Source organism: Harpia harpyja, chromosome 14, assembly GCF_026419915.1.
Source record: "Harpia harpyja isolate bHarHar1 chromosome 14, bHarHar1 primary haplotype, whole genome shotgun sequence".
Lineage (NCBI taxonomy): Eukaryota > Metazoa > Chordata > Aves > Accipitriformes > Accipitridae > Harpia > Harpia harpyja.
In genome coordinates this window covers 39,140,929-39,154,132 of record NC_068953.1, presented here as the reverse complement: position 1 = coordinate 39,154,132, position 13,204 = coordinate 39,140,929, and the positions used below count along the sequence as shown (strand labels likewise).

General features: G+C 49.9%; 2 protein-coding genes and 1 long non-coding RNA gene across 4 annotated transcripts in view; 2 read left to right on the top strand and 1 right to left on the bottom strand.

Moving 5' to 3' along the window:
- TRIP4 (thyroid hormone receptor interactor 4) overlaps positions 1-7,953 on the bottom strand; it is a 34,920-nt gene extending 26,967 nt beyond the window's left edge. The window contains exons 1-5 of one of the 2 annotated variants that reach the window (XM_052808578.1): positions 7,827-7,953; positions 6,947-7,113; positions 6,594-6,730; positions 2,151-2,384; positions 1,124-1,202 (exon numbers count right to left, since the gene is read on the bottom strand). In XM_052808578.1, the coding sequence (XP_052664538.1) occupies positions 1,124-1,202; positions 2,151-2,384; positions 6,594-6,730; positions 6,947-7,113; positions 7,827-7,912 (703 nt within the window). In that variant the 5' untranslated portion in view covers positions 7,913-7,953. The remainder of the gene's footprint in view (positions 1-1,123; positions 1,203-2,150; positions 2,385-6,593; positions 6,731-6,946; positions 7,114-7,826) is intronic. The other variant, XM_052808580.1, reaches the window with a different exon arrangement.
- LOC128151295 (uncharacterized) overlaps positions 1-13,204 on the top strand; it is a 92,556-nt gene that overhangs the window by 78,149 nt on the left and 1,203 nt on the right. The gene's annotated exons all lie outside the window — the stretch shown is intronic.
- On the top strand, positions 10,421-13,162 carry PCLAF (PCNA clamp associated factor). The gene is made up of 4 exons (XM_052808596.1): positions 10,421-10,493; positions 10,599-10,676; positions 10,756-10,912; positions 12,733-13,162. The coding sequence occupies exons 1-4, from the start codon at positions 10,451-10,453 to the stop codon at positions 12,788-12,790; spliced, it is 336 nt and encodes a 111-aa protein (XP_052664556.1). The 5' UTR covers positions 10,421-10,450; the 3' UTR covers positions 12,791-13,162.

The window sequence follows — 13,204 nt, the reverse complement described above, 5'->3', positions numbered from 1 at the left end:
TTTATTTCAGGGAAACAAAAAAGCCTGTATTTCCCTGTCGTTGCTGATCCACATTTTTTCACCCCCAAGACAAATAGCTAACCACGTTTCAGCTTTCACCTACACAGATAATACACAAAACAAGACCTGGCAGGGGCAGCAGGGAAGACCGATAAAATGGGTAAGAAAAGGGGATCCTGAAGTACATCAGGATCTCTACAGGAAGATTATAAACAGACTGACTCTGTGATCAGCTGTTACTGTCAGGGACTTACAGCACCTCCTGCCATCTCATCAGCTCTAAAAAGAAGTTGACACCGAGACCCAGAGTAAATATTTCCCCAGTTCTTCAGCAAAGTGTGTTTTTCAACCAAGAACACTGTGACCTTGGCTATATTTCAGCTAAACTCAGACAAACATCCCCATAATGCACAGGTCTTTGCTGGGAGACTGGGTATTATTTCCTCTTGCTTTCCTTGGCTCTGTTCCTATTTTTAGCTCACAAGATAAGTGTTAGACAAGAAGAGTCATTAGAAAATATTAACCACCACCTCTCTAGACCCAGCAAATCAGATAGCAGCACTTCATCTTCCACAGCACACATTCCACATGAGACTTACCCTAATTTTCAAGGACTGCTACAATGATCCAGTTCATGTGATTAATTCAGGAATGCCTAACGAGCAGCCTTGGGGCCTCTGGGTAAGGACATTATACACTGCCATTTGACACTCACAGTTATCACCTCTGTTGAAGTCCAGAAATGCTGCTGAGTGCTTGCAGAGAGGATAAAAGGAGCTGACTTCCCAGCCATCCTTTTAATGCCCACCACAGACACCATGCAGCAACGAGGACAAGTGGCTCAGTAAAGTCTGAAGCAAATAAAGTTCACAAACTGTCCTGGCAATTTACATCCCAGAGAAACACTCAGGTGTCAGCTCCCAAGAAAGAATTACCTTTAGACATTGCCAGCAATTCCTTATAATATCGACAAACAGATCTAGACAATTTAGACACCAGGACACACACACTCTCATTCCTACACAGCATTAAGGCAAGTGTAGCACAGTGAGGCAGAGGAGGGCTCCTGCTGTTGTGCAACTGATTGGATTCATTATATTACAGGTATGTAATTGCTACTGACCTGCCATGAGCTTCTTCAGCAACTTCTGACTCTTGTTTGAGTCCCGTTGAAGAATGTCCTGCTCTTCTTTAGTGCACACCTAAGGAAAAAAAAAAAAAGAAAATGAAGACTTAGGAAGGACATCACATGCTTGACCAGCTTCAGAGCCTTGGACAACAGCTCAGGGTAAGCTGTTTAAAGTGGCCAAGATGGTCCACACCTCCTTCCCTTCGGTGTTATTTACACGGGGAGAATCCTGAAAGCTTGTTCCTCACTAAAAGCAATCCATGAGAAATGTACAGCTTGGTCTTTCTTGGTTCTCTGGGTGGGCACACTGCTAGGTGATCTCAAAGGATGAGAAATGCACCCTGAACCTCCCCAGGCAGATGAACAATGCTTAACACAGAGGTCCTCTCTCTTGGTTGGCCACTTGGAGTTAAACAGATCCTTAAAAATAGCAACCAATCTGATTTAAAACATTTTCTTCATCCAACCAATATTCTCCTCTCTCCTGAAGTTCACTTTACTTAATCTGCCATCATTATCTTGCCCCCTTTCTCCAAAAGGTGCCCTTTCAACCAAATACAGGGTGTAACAGGTACCCCAAATGATGCATACTGCACAAGCATTGAAGAAACATCAGCACGCTGGCCCTGGCCATGTCTCTTGCTCCTTACAAGGCTACCAGGGCTGTGCCCAGGATGGGGCTGAAGCCTCACACACATTTTGGACACTAGGATGATGCACAGGACAGCCACAGGAGACTGTCATAAATCAGGCAAACTCCAAAGTGATGTAAATTATGAGGGAAACCTCTCTGCTCTCTCACATGGCACATCATAGAAGAAACACAAAGTGACTTAAAGCCACAGCAGTTCTCCTTCCCCTAGAAGGAGATAGTACAGGTTCTTTCCTGCCCAGCTTTAGAGCCTGGAGGACTTTGCTAGAGGAACTTTGACCTGAGAGGCTAATTTAGCCCCATGCCATTTCAAAGCCCTCAGCAAACTACACTCGAAGCATGGCAAATAAAAACTACCTCATTACTAACCAGAGCACCACAGAACAAGCAGGGTCCAGAGCCCTCCTGCTCGCAGACAATGCGCCCGCAAACCAGGCAGTTGTTGATGAGCTTGTGCTTCTGGCCCAGGCACTCGCAGGCGTGACGCCCAGGGATCAGGACAGCCAGTTTGTCTTGCCCCTCCTTGGTATACAGGCTGACATATTTGGTCTTCTTCTTAGAGGAATTGCTACTGCTGCCGACTCCACTGCTGTTCTCCTGTGCCTGAGAAGCAAAAAAATAAACAAACAAACTGTATTCACAGTGCAATACTGGCAGCAAAGAGAATGCACTGACCCTTGAACAGGCTGGGGAGACTCAGACAAGTGTTATTCTGCCTAACTGGAATAAAACTTGGACCAGACCCCAGATTCAACAGAAAGACAAGCTTAGGCCTGCCAGAAAAGGTCCAAGGAATCTAAACAAAGCAAGGACATAAGGATGTTGCTGATCCACTTGATGTTTGCTGCCTCTGAAAGCTAAAACTGCTTGGGTCTAGATGGCAGGCGTGCTCTCAGTCCTCTGGACCTGCAATATCAACTCACGGGTATTTAACAGCTTCAAACAGCAGCTCAGCTAGTCCCAGATTTATTTTCAAGGGCTATTTAGATTGTAGCAATGCCCTGTTTGTAACTATGAAGTCCTTCGTGTGCCTACCCCCAGAAACACAGCTGTTGGTGGCAGCAGACCTCTTCATTCACAGCCTGTTCACCACCCATCATTTTTTGTTTTCCACCTGGCACAGCCACCTGAGCAGAGGTTCTCCATGCACGGCATGTTCAAGTATTTAGCTGTAATGTAAATTCTTCTCCTCATTTCATAACGCGGCATCAGTGATTCTGTGATTCACCTCTGAGTTTCAATCAGGGACTGCATTGGGTCAGGCTTTGGGTCAGGGACTAAGCTTTGGGTCAGGCTGAAGTAGAGAAACCCTGATCAGAAGCAAAGCAAGGTATTTTAGATGATGGCTGGATTAATAATCTAATAGCGGGATTCTCTGTTTTCTCCCTCAGACCTTACAGCTTGATCAAAGAAACAAAGGGTTCCTCCTCCCACCCGACAACTCCAGCAGGTACCGGCTGAGAAGTGAATTGTTGAGAAGTTAATTGCAGGAATTAATTACAGCACAGAAATCATTCCAGGGGAACAGAACAAAGCCAACTGCTACCATTTCTCTAGCAATACTCAAAACCAGATGCTTTGAGAAGTAAGCACACACTCCAGGCACAAACCTGCCTCCTAACACTAGATGAGACTGGTTTCAACCATGAATTGCATGCCAGCCATGAGCAAGAAAGACTAGGACTTATTACCCTTATCTATTTCAGCAAGCAGCACTCCAATATAAATGCACTCTCTGGCCTTTAGTTGTCATATCTGTGACATGCTTGAAAATCCTCTTGCAGCGCAAGCGCAGCTTTTCTTTGCCTCTCCTCTCCAGTCTCTCCTGACAACAGAAAAGAGGATTTCTCAGAATCCCTTTCCCAGAAAGCCTGTTTTCATTCACCACAGAGCAACAATTCGCTTTCTCTGCCTGCTGCACGCTAGAGGATCACTCCCGCTGTCTGACCCACACCTCAGCTAGCACTGCTTCTATGTCCCACGTCCCTCCACACTGCTTTTCTCTGTGACAGTGCTGTTCTGTGGCATTAGGACACCTCTTGTCTTGACTCTTTTCACCTGCTCTCGGTAGCAGCAGGCTACTGGTTTAGTGACAAGTGGATGCAGCATTTCCAGTCCCCCCAGTTCTGCCCAACTGGCTTTACTGCCACTGCCAGATCCAAACACTACTGTCATGGAAAAAAAAAACCAAAACCAGATAAAGCGACCTTGGTTAGCAAACCTTGGCAGAGCTTTCTCAGTTTTGTTCTGTTTTTTAATTACATTAGACAATAACTACAAGGAAATGGAACTTTACAGCCCATTTTTAGTCCTCCAGTTAAAAAAATGTGTTTTCTTATCTTACAAACAAATACTTTTACAAACACTTTAAGCATTTGCAGCCTCCCTGCTACAAAATTTCAATTTAAAAACATAAATTTAAGTTCCACTATTTATTCAGGTGCAACCCTGACTCTCAGGATTTGGATGCTGCTCAGTCAGGGTTGCACCTGGATAAATCATGAAATTTAATTTTGGGAGGTGCAACATGCTGGATGTTTATAGGATGAAGGAATCCACTGCAAGTCTAACAATGCAAGTCAAGCGCAATGCACATACACATGCTTATTTCTGCGGAGCACAGTCTTGCGCTCAGACAGCAACAGAGTGATCTGCTGTATTTGACGCAACCTGGGACCACAGCTGTACAGCTGGATCTGAACCTAAGGAAGGAGCTCGGGTTCCCAGCAAGTAGCTCCAAGTCGAAACCCACTAAACCAGAAAAAATCCAGAAATTCAGCCTAGGTAATTAAAACAACATTTAAGAGCAAATATCGTCATATTCAATGTGCTGACTGTGGGAAATGGTTCTGCTGAAAGGTAAGTAAGTCTGCTGCAAAAAGTTAGTTAACTGTCACTGGGAAAGGCAACTACTGCTTGCTGCATGGCCTTGTGCTGCTTGAAAATAGCAGGATTTCTTGGTTTTCAGCGTTTCTATGCTCTTGTTTTGCAGTTTCTTTCATTGCAGCTCAGACTGGTTATGAATACTGCAAAAAAAGGTCTCCACAAAACCTAACAACACCTCAATCTCAACACTAAACGTGCCGGAATGGAGCTGAACAAGAGAGGGAAATGGCCAAACCAGAGCTGCTGCTCAGTGGAAAGGCACTTGCTACAGCTCTCAGATTCCTCTACCTAGTGCCCAAGGCTTCCTCTCTGAAGCAGCCTGAAATATTTCAGTTGCCAATTAAGGCTTTATTCAGCATGACTGGGAAGTTTTATATACAGCAAGAAGGAATCTTCTACCCACTTGGTGGCTTCCTTAATTCCTCAAGCTTCACACCTCTGCTATAAAGAAACACCTTTTATTACTAATTACAGCATCTACTTCCATTGTCCGCTCTCTCATTCAGGCTTCTTCGGGGGTGAGTAAAATCCATTCTGACATAGTCTCTACCAGATGATTATTTTACTCTATGGTACAGACACAAACATACACCATCTTTCTCCCCATCCTCGTATTATTTGCCCCACAGCAGTGAGGCTCCCGGACACACACAGGGTACGAGTACGACCTGTCCAAATCCATGGTCAGCTTTGAACAGTCGATGCATGGGAACAGCCGCCCCTCTCATTGCAGCCGAGCGACTGTACAACTCACTGACAGTGTGCTTGTAGGGTGGGACCCTCACCTATCCCAATGGCTGTCAAAGTATTTGCTCAGGTTATAGCTTGTGGCTGCCACGTTGCATGCTATCTGTGAGTGAACAAAGACACACAAACGTACATCCCACAGAAGCTATGCTGTATGTAAGACAAGACAGGGCTTGCAGGGGGAGGCAAGTGTTTATTAGACCCTGTGATGTAGCTGGGAAACACAAACGCGGTTTCAGGTACATAATCCCGTTCATCAGGACTCTGGATCGATGGGCTGAGGCCAACTGTATGAAGTTTAACACGGCCAAGTGCCGGGTCCTGCACTTCGGTCACGGCAACCCCATGCAGCGCTACAGGCTTGGGGAAGAGTGGCTGGAAAGCTGCCTGGCAGAGAAAGACCTGGGGGTGCTGGTTGACAGCCGGCTGAATATGAGCCAGCAGTGTGCCCAGGTGGCCAAGAAGGCCAATCGCATCCTGGCCTGTATCAGGAACATTGTGGCCAGCAGGAGCAGGGAGGTGGTTGTTCCCCTATACTCGGCACTGGTGAGGCCGCACCTCGAGTACTGTGTTCAGTTTTGGGCCCCTCACTACAGGAAAGACATTGAGGTGCTGGAGCGTGTCCAGAGAAGGGCAACCAAGTTGGTGAGGGGCCTTGAGCACAAGTCTTATGAGGAGCGGCTGAGGGATCTGGGGTTGTTCAGTCTAGAAAAGAGGAGGCTGAGGGGAGACCTTATCGCTCTCTACAACTACCTGAAAGGGGGTTGTAGTGAGGTGGGTGTTGGTCTCTTCTGTCAGGTGTCTGGAGATAGGACAAGAGGAAATGGCCTCAAGTTGAGGCAAGGGAGATTTAGGTTAGATATTAGGAAAAATTTTTTTACTGAGAGGGTTGTCAAACATTGGAATGGGCTGCCCAGGGAAGTGGTTGAGTCACCATCCCTGGAGGTATTCAAAAAGCGAGTGGACAGGGTACTCCAGGGCATGGTTTAGGGGGCATGGTTAATGGTTGGACTTGATGATCTTGAAGGTCTTTTCCAACCGAAATGATTCTATGATTCTATGATTCATATTTCTGAAAGCTTATTTCCACTTTTCAATCACATCTTTTGTTAGTGTTTGATACGACCTTTCCCCGCGACCCCGTTTCAAAGCCTGCCCTCGCGTACCAGACACACTCACCTTGGCCAGGTCGAGGGGGGTTTTTACTTCCTCTACATGTGCACTTGGCTCAGGGTACGCAGGCGTCTCCTGCTTGTTCCTTCCTTTGCGCTTACCCTTTTTTGCTTGGTCTCCAGCCCGAGGCACTTCCGAAGTCTCTGGAAGCGTGCGTAAGCACAAAGAAAGCCTGGGTAACTACCAGCACTAGAAAGATGTCCCTGAACTTACTTGGTGAATGAAAATAGGCTTTACACTGTCACAACAGACAGAAATAGGACCAGTCACGGGCATTCGTGGCATATAATTGTTTATAAACAGAATAACTGAGACAAGCTTATTTGAGACTTTAATTCCTTCCTCCCCACACCACTCACCATCTTTTTTCCGATATGCTGGCAGAGGCTTAGACGGCAGCTGGGAGGATTTCCGCCACCTGGCCAGGAGTTCTTCTAAAAAGCGACTCTTCTTACCGTCAGTCCCCTGAATAAGGTCAACGACATACTCCCGGATCTCATCCTCATTTGTTATTGACAAGATGTACCTGCAAGAGGATGGGATGGAGAAAAATGGGTAAGGGGGCTTTTGTTCTGAGGAAACCAACGGTCTAATCGCACATGTATGCTATTTATCTCTCCTTTTCGGATCAGGTGTCCATAGAGACCGTGGTAAGGAACGGGTTTATGAGTCAAATTTTGAGACAGGCGCTTTGGGAAAGCCTTGTGAAATTTTGAGACAGACGCTTTGGGAAATCCCTTGTGGCTGTTTCACTGAAAAAAACATAAGGTAAATTATCTTTCTACCCCTGTTCCAGTGCAGAGTGACACCCCCCCCAACCCCTCTGCCAAACACTAAAAAATTCACTCTAAGATCCCAGGTGCCACCAGGTCACATAAAAAAATCTAACCATAAACCAACAAGCTCCTGCTTAAGCACAAGGAGACAGCACCATGCCCTTCCTCACCCACCCACAACGATCCCAGACCCCTCCCCACCACCTCCCGCCCCCCGGCCCCCTTACGGGGCACCCACCCGCAAGACAACCCAGGGCGCACATCCCCGGGTTCCCCGAAAACACCATTTGCCCTCCGCGTTGGCCCACGGGGCCGAGACGGACCCGGAGGCGACGCGAGGGGCCACCGCGGCTTGCCACAGCGGGCCGGCGAGAAGGGACCCGCCAGGCCCCGGCGAAAAGCACGGCCCCGAGCGGGGCCCGCCGCGGCTCCTGCCCGCCCCGGCGCCCCCGGCCCCGCTCACCTCACGACCTCCTCGCCCACGTCCAGCCCGAAGTCTCCCCGCAGGTGCTGGACGCACCAGGCCAGGAGCGAGCCGGGGGCCGCCATCTTCCGCGCGGGGGAAGGGAAACGGCGGCGCACCGCCCCGACACACGGCGCACCGCCCCCCCCCCCCCCCCCCGGGAACGCGGCCGCGGCGCGACCGTTCCGGACCCCGGTTCTCCTCAGGTCGAGGGTGTTGCGGTCCACTCTTTAAAAACCAAAACCACATCCCAAACGGAGTAAAAACATATAATTATAGCTCACGTTGATACCGAAAAGCCGGTCGAAGAAACTCCCTAAGACTCGTTTTGCAGTTTTAGAAAGCAGGCATTCTTTATTGCAGCGCGGGAGGCACGGGGGATAATTCCACCTAGCGTGCATGCTGCAGCTTCCGCACAAACAGGTTATATAGAATAACTAATTACATATTAATCAGATTAGTATACATATACATAAAAATGATTATAACTGATTATGATAGTACTGCCTACATCCGATCATGCGCAATGAAGGCTCCATTTGAGTCGAAGGGCTGCTTTTATGACCACCGACCCGTTTGAGATTCTGTTGGCTGTCCTTGAAGTTGTGTTCTTGTCCTTGTTCTTTGACCTTGAAGCTTAACGCAGTTTCAGTCACATGTGGTCAGTTTCAACATTGTTCTCATCTAGCGTACAGGAACATCTAGTCATAAGAGCAAGGAACTGCAAAACCTATGAGTAACTACCTCTACTAGTTAATTGCTTGGCTATACTTTTGTCTATTGTTTCAATCATAATGTTAGCATAATATTTCTAATAATTATTTACCAAATCTCACTTTTACAGTCATCTAGCAGCAAACCAGTTTCCGTGGCTGGTGCAAAATATGAAAACCATCAAAATATTTAGACGTACCATGCAGAATGTATGGACATATGCTATCAACTTTTCACACGTGCCAGCAACACAAACTAGAAGAGAATGGAGAATTACGTTATCATTTAAAAAAAAAAAAAAGCCGGCACTAAAAGCCTGATTAAGCAAACACACATCAGAAAGAACATTAAAAGATAAAGGGAGCAATAACTGTTGGGAAGGGAGGGAATGTGTTTGGGACCAACAGCTACCGAGACATTGGACACACTGGAGAAGGACAGTGCGATTTCTTAGAGAAAAACACAGCTCCAGCAGGGTATCGGAGAGCGAGATTCATTGCCTCCACAAAGGCAAAAGCCTCCGGCCCCAGGAGCTGCCCACGCAGCTCACATCATATTCGCAGGCTGCAGCTGCCACAAAGGAGCCTCACATCGGGGAGACCGTGATTTAATTTGTCATAAAGTGATCTTGCACTGAAATCGGGGCTGCCTGGCCTTCCTCCCTACGCGCTGCTTGGCTAGATCTTCGTAAGGTAAGACTTTGCACATCGGAGGGAGCTCCAGGCATAGCCTGGAGGCAGGAGGTGACAAATGGCCCCATCCCTGCACTCCCAGTGCCTGGGCTCCATGCCTAGCTGGGCTCCCGAGCTGCCTGGGTGTCCCTCCTGGCTTGCTGCCTTGCTCCCCGGGGACCTGCATTACCCTCTGGCACTGCCCGTCCACAGATGTGCCACCAAGACGCTTGCCCGGTCCTGTGGTGCACTTGATCCAGGAACAGATCTTGCTGGAAAAGACCAGGAAGAAATGTAATTTTTCAGCCAGAGCAGTTGTTTCACCCTGTTCCCTGCGAACTCACGCTGAATCCACCTGAACTCACGCTGCTGCAGGAAAAAAAGCGTCTTGGGCCAGAATGTGACACCTTGCAGGGCTTTCCGTGCTCCCGGCCATTGTGACTCCCTGACATGTTTTTAAAAGTGCCATAGGCAGACAGCAAACTGTTGGGAGCCAAAGCTCCATCTCTGCAAGCACCTGGGAAGGGAACAAACTTCCCTCTCTCGGAAAGGCTCGGTGGTGTCGGCGGCACTGCCCGCAGCTGAGCACAGCCATCACAATTTGTCGCAGTGGGGAGCAGTATCGCTCTTCCCCTTCTCCCCCCGGACTGCTGCGGTATCAATAAGGATGAGTGCCAGTGCCGGGCTGTGGGACGTGGGTGCCCGCCCCTGCAACGAGCAGGGTAGCGGGGAGGGAGCCCCGCTGCCGCGGAGGGGAAGCCCGGGGTACCCCTGTGCCACCTCCTTCCCGGGGGAGCGGGGCTGGGGCTGAAGGGCTGACCGGCCTGGGGCTGCGAGCTGGGGCGGCAGCCCTGCGCGTCCGGGAGAGGGAACGGCGGGCCGTTGACACTCGGTGGCGGCTGAGGGGAGCGGCGCTGAGAGGACCCCCGACGAAGGGAGCGGGCTGGCGGGAGCGGGCTTGAGGGAAGCGTCCCTGAGGTGAGAGGGGCTCTGAGGGGAGCGCGGTGAGGACGACCCGCGCTGAGGGGGAGAGGGCTGAGGGAAGCGACCCTGAGGGGAAGCGGGCTCAAGGGACCCGCGCCGAGGGGATCCGCGCCGAGGGGACCCGCGCGCTGCGCCGTGGGGAGGGGAGGGGAGCGGCCCGGCGCGCTCCCATTGGCGGGCGCTGGCCAATCGCCTTTCCCCGCGGGCGGCGGTATCTTCCGCGCGGGCCGGGCGGCGGCGGTTGCTGTGGGTAGGATGGTGCGGACGAAGGCGGAGAGCGGCGGGGCTTACCGCAAAGGTGTGGGCCGGGCCGGGTGGGAGAGGAGAGGAGAGGAGGGAGAAGAGATGGGGGGCGTGGGGGTGCACCGCGGAGCCGCCGCTCACCGGTCCCCTCTCCCCGCAGTGCTGGCCGCCCGGGCTCCCCGGAAGGTGCTGGGCTCCGGCAGCACCAACGCGGGACCGTCGCCGGTGGCCAAGAGAGGTGAGAGCGGGGCTCCCCTCCCTCCCTCCGTCCCTCCCCGCCCGGCCTGCGGCGGGGCTGACGGCCGCTCTCCCCTCAGGCGAGGGCCGCCGTGGGGGGGGGAACCCGGTGTGCGTGAGGCCCGTCCCCGCCTGGCAGAGGGGTATCGGCGAGTTCCTGCAGCTGCCGCAGAAGGAGAACCGGGCGCCCGGCGGAGAGGCGGCGGGGAGCAGCGGCCTGGGGCCGGCCGCCAAAAAGTAGGTGTCGGACCCCCGAGGCTCGGGGTGGGCAGGCAGCCCCCATCTGTCTCCTCCTCAGCCCCCCATCTCCATCACCCCCCATCTCTCCTCGGTCCCCATCCGACTGCCGTCAGCCCGCCCCGTGAACCGCGGGGGCTCTCTCAGGAGCGTGTTTAATCGCGGGTTTCCTCCCGCTCTGCGAGTCCCCGCGAACCGAAATTGCAACGAGGTGGGGCTGAAGGCGGTGCAGGAGTGCCGTGCCTTGGGGTTAACGGGCAGGGAAGGGGCGCGCTCGGTGTGTCGGAGAGGCGAAGTGCAACAGGAACGGGTTTTGTATGCTTGAGGAGTTTCGGTGGTCGGCTGTAGCCTGGCTCTCGGGACGTGCTGCTTGCACTTAATGCTCACTTCCTTTAACAAAAAAGGAATTTAAGAAAAATTTAAAAAGCTGTCTGAGGTACAACAGAGAGCTAAAACCGCCTGCAGAGCGGCAGCGACGCACGCAGCTGTCATCGCTGCAGCTGGTGCTCCGTTATGTTGCTTTGAACTGTGCCCCGGTATTGTCAGCGTGGTCTGCGGGGTGACATTAAACAGCAAAATTCCTGGCACTTTTAAAGAATACCGAGAGCGATGTGCCTGGCTGCCGGCAAGGGGTGTGCTGAGGGCTGTCAGTGTGTCCTTGGATGAAACAAATTGTGACTAGTTTTCCTCCATGTCTGCTTTGAAACTACAATTTATTTTTGAAGGAGCAAGCGACCGCTAAAAAGTTGACGGTGTGTCTCTTAACCTTCATATCCTCATTGAAATAACGTTTCTCAGCGAAGTCTGATAAAACGCAGCATCTGTCTTCACTGACCTCGTGGGGGTTTTCTAAAAATGGGTGGAGTAACTGGTAGTACAGGGAAATTCTCTGTTCTCAGACATGCTTTGTTTGCATATGGACCAGAGCGATGTGATGCTCTGTGGCTGTCGGCTCTGTTTCAGAAAAGCTTAGGAGACTGCTGGCGACTTCTGTACATCAGAAGTTGAATTGCTTTACCAAGCTGACGCTTCAAAGATTAACTTGTAGGCTGTACTACTGACTAAAAAGGTAGTAGTGCGAAATATTGTCTTACAGACGCGCTATTCTCAATTGCCAAGGTTGTCTTTTTCACCAAATAGAGATAATCCTAAATTGTCTGGGGGCCCTCCATAAGAATTAGTCCTGAATTGTCTTGAAGAAGAAGCAAACAAACACTTTTAAGCGCACCCTACCTCTTGGAGAAACAGATGATGTGCACTGTAGTGCTTCAAAGATTTCATGTCTTCCATTTGAAATTTGTTTGGCTGAGTAAGGACCCAGGTGGTGATAACCCTGCAGAGAACACACAGTGTCGCCATCTAAAACAACTTATGGCTTCCAACTATGTTCTGGAAGAAGCAAGAGCTGTACTCGTGTAGCTGAGCAACTTTTTTTTTTCAGTCACACGGGTAAGTTAGGTTGAAACTCAGGCGTGAAATGGGAGTTAAATTTTCAGCTTCCTAGAAATGGTGTGGGACCTGCATGTGGCCCTCTGGGTCAAGAAGGATGCGCAGAGAACATCTGAGGATGTATTGGTGTGCAATGTTTTCTACACTGAAGTAGGCTTTCCCATTTGAAAGGTAGGCGTGTGCTGCTTAATCTGGGCTTCTAGCACTTAGAACTGATACAAGCTACTTTATCCTAATGTCTCAAGGTGTAGTCTGGGGCTAATTAAAGTCATTTAGGTCACCGAGCCTCTAGGACCAGAGCTTTATTAGCCTTTCAAACACAAGTTGGTTGAGTTCTGATAACTCTTTTGAATTGATAATGCTTTTTACAGAGCTCGCCCCCTGCCACCAGATCCTGCAGAAGATGGTGAGTCCTCTGAAGAAGAGTGACGTGATCTGACCCTGACTTTAATGATAAACCGCGTCTCCATAGTCAAGCTGTTTTTTGTATATTTGTATAGTTTTTCTACAGTTTGTTATGGCTTATGTTCAGCTGTTGCACAGAACTAAAAGTGTAAGTTTGAGAGACTGCAAGAACATTGTGGTGAAATTAATATATACTTTCTGAAGCTTAGCATTCAGTATAAGTTACTGTTTTAATTATTATCTTGGTTTCCTTGAGTTCCTCAGCGACTCCTGCATATTGTGCAGCTTTTATCTTTTGATTGCCTTGTGCTTGTCCGAGACTTGCATGATCATGCTTGTTCTGTTTTTAGAAAGCAGATTCTTAATTTTCTAATACATTGAAGCATTCTGAAAATACATCCGTGTTGTGTCTTTATTGAAGTAAAACCTGTTAATGAC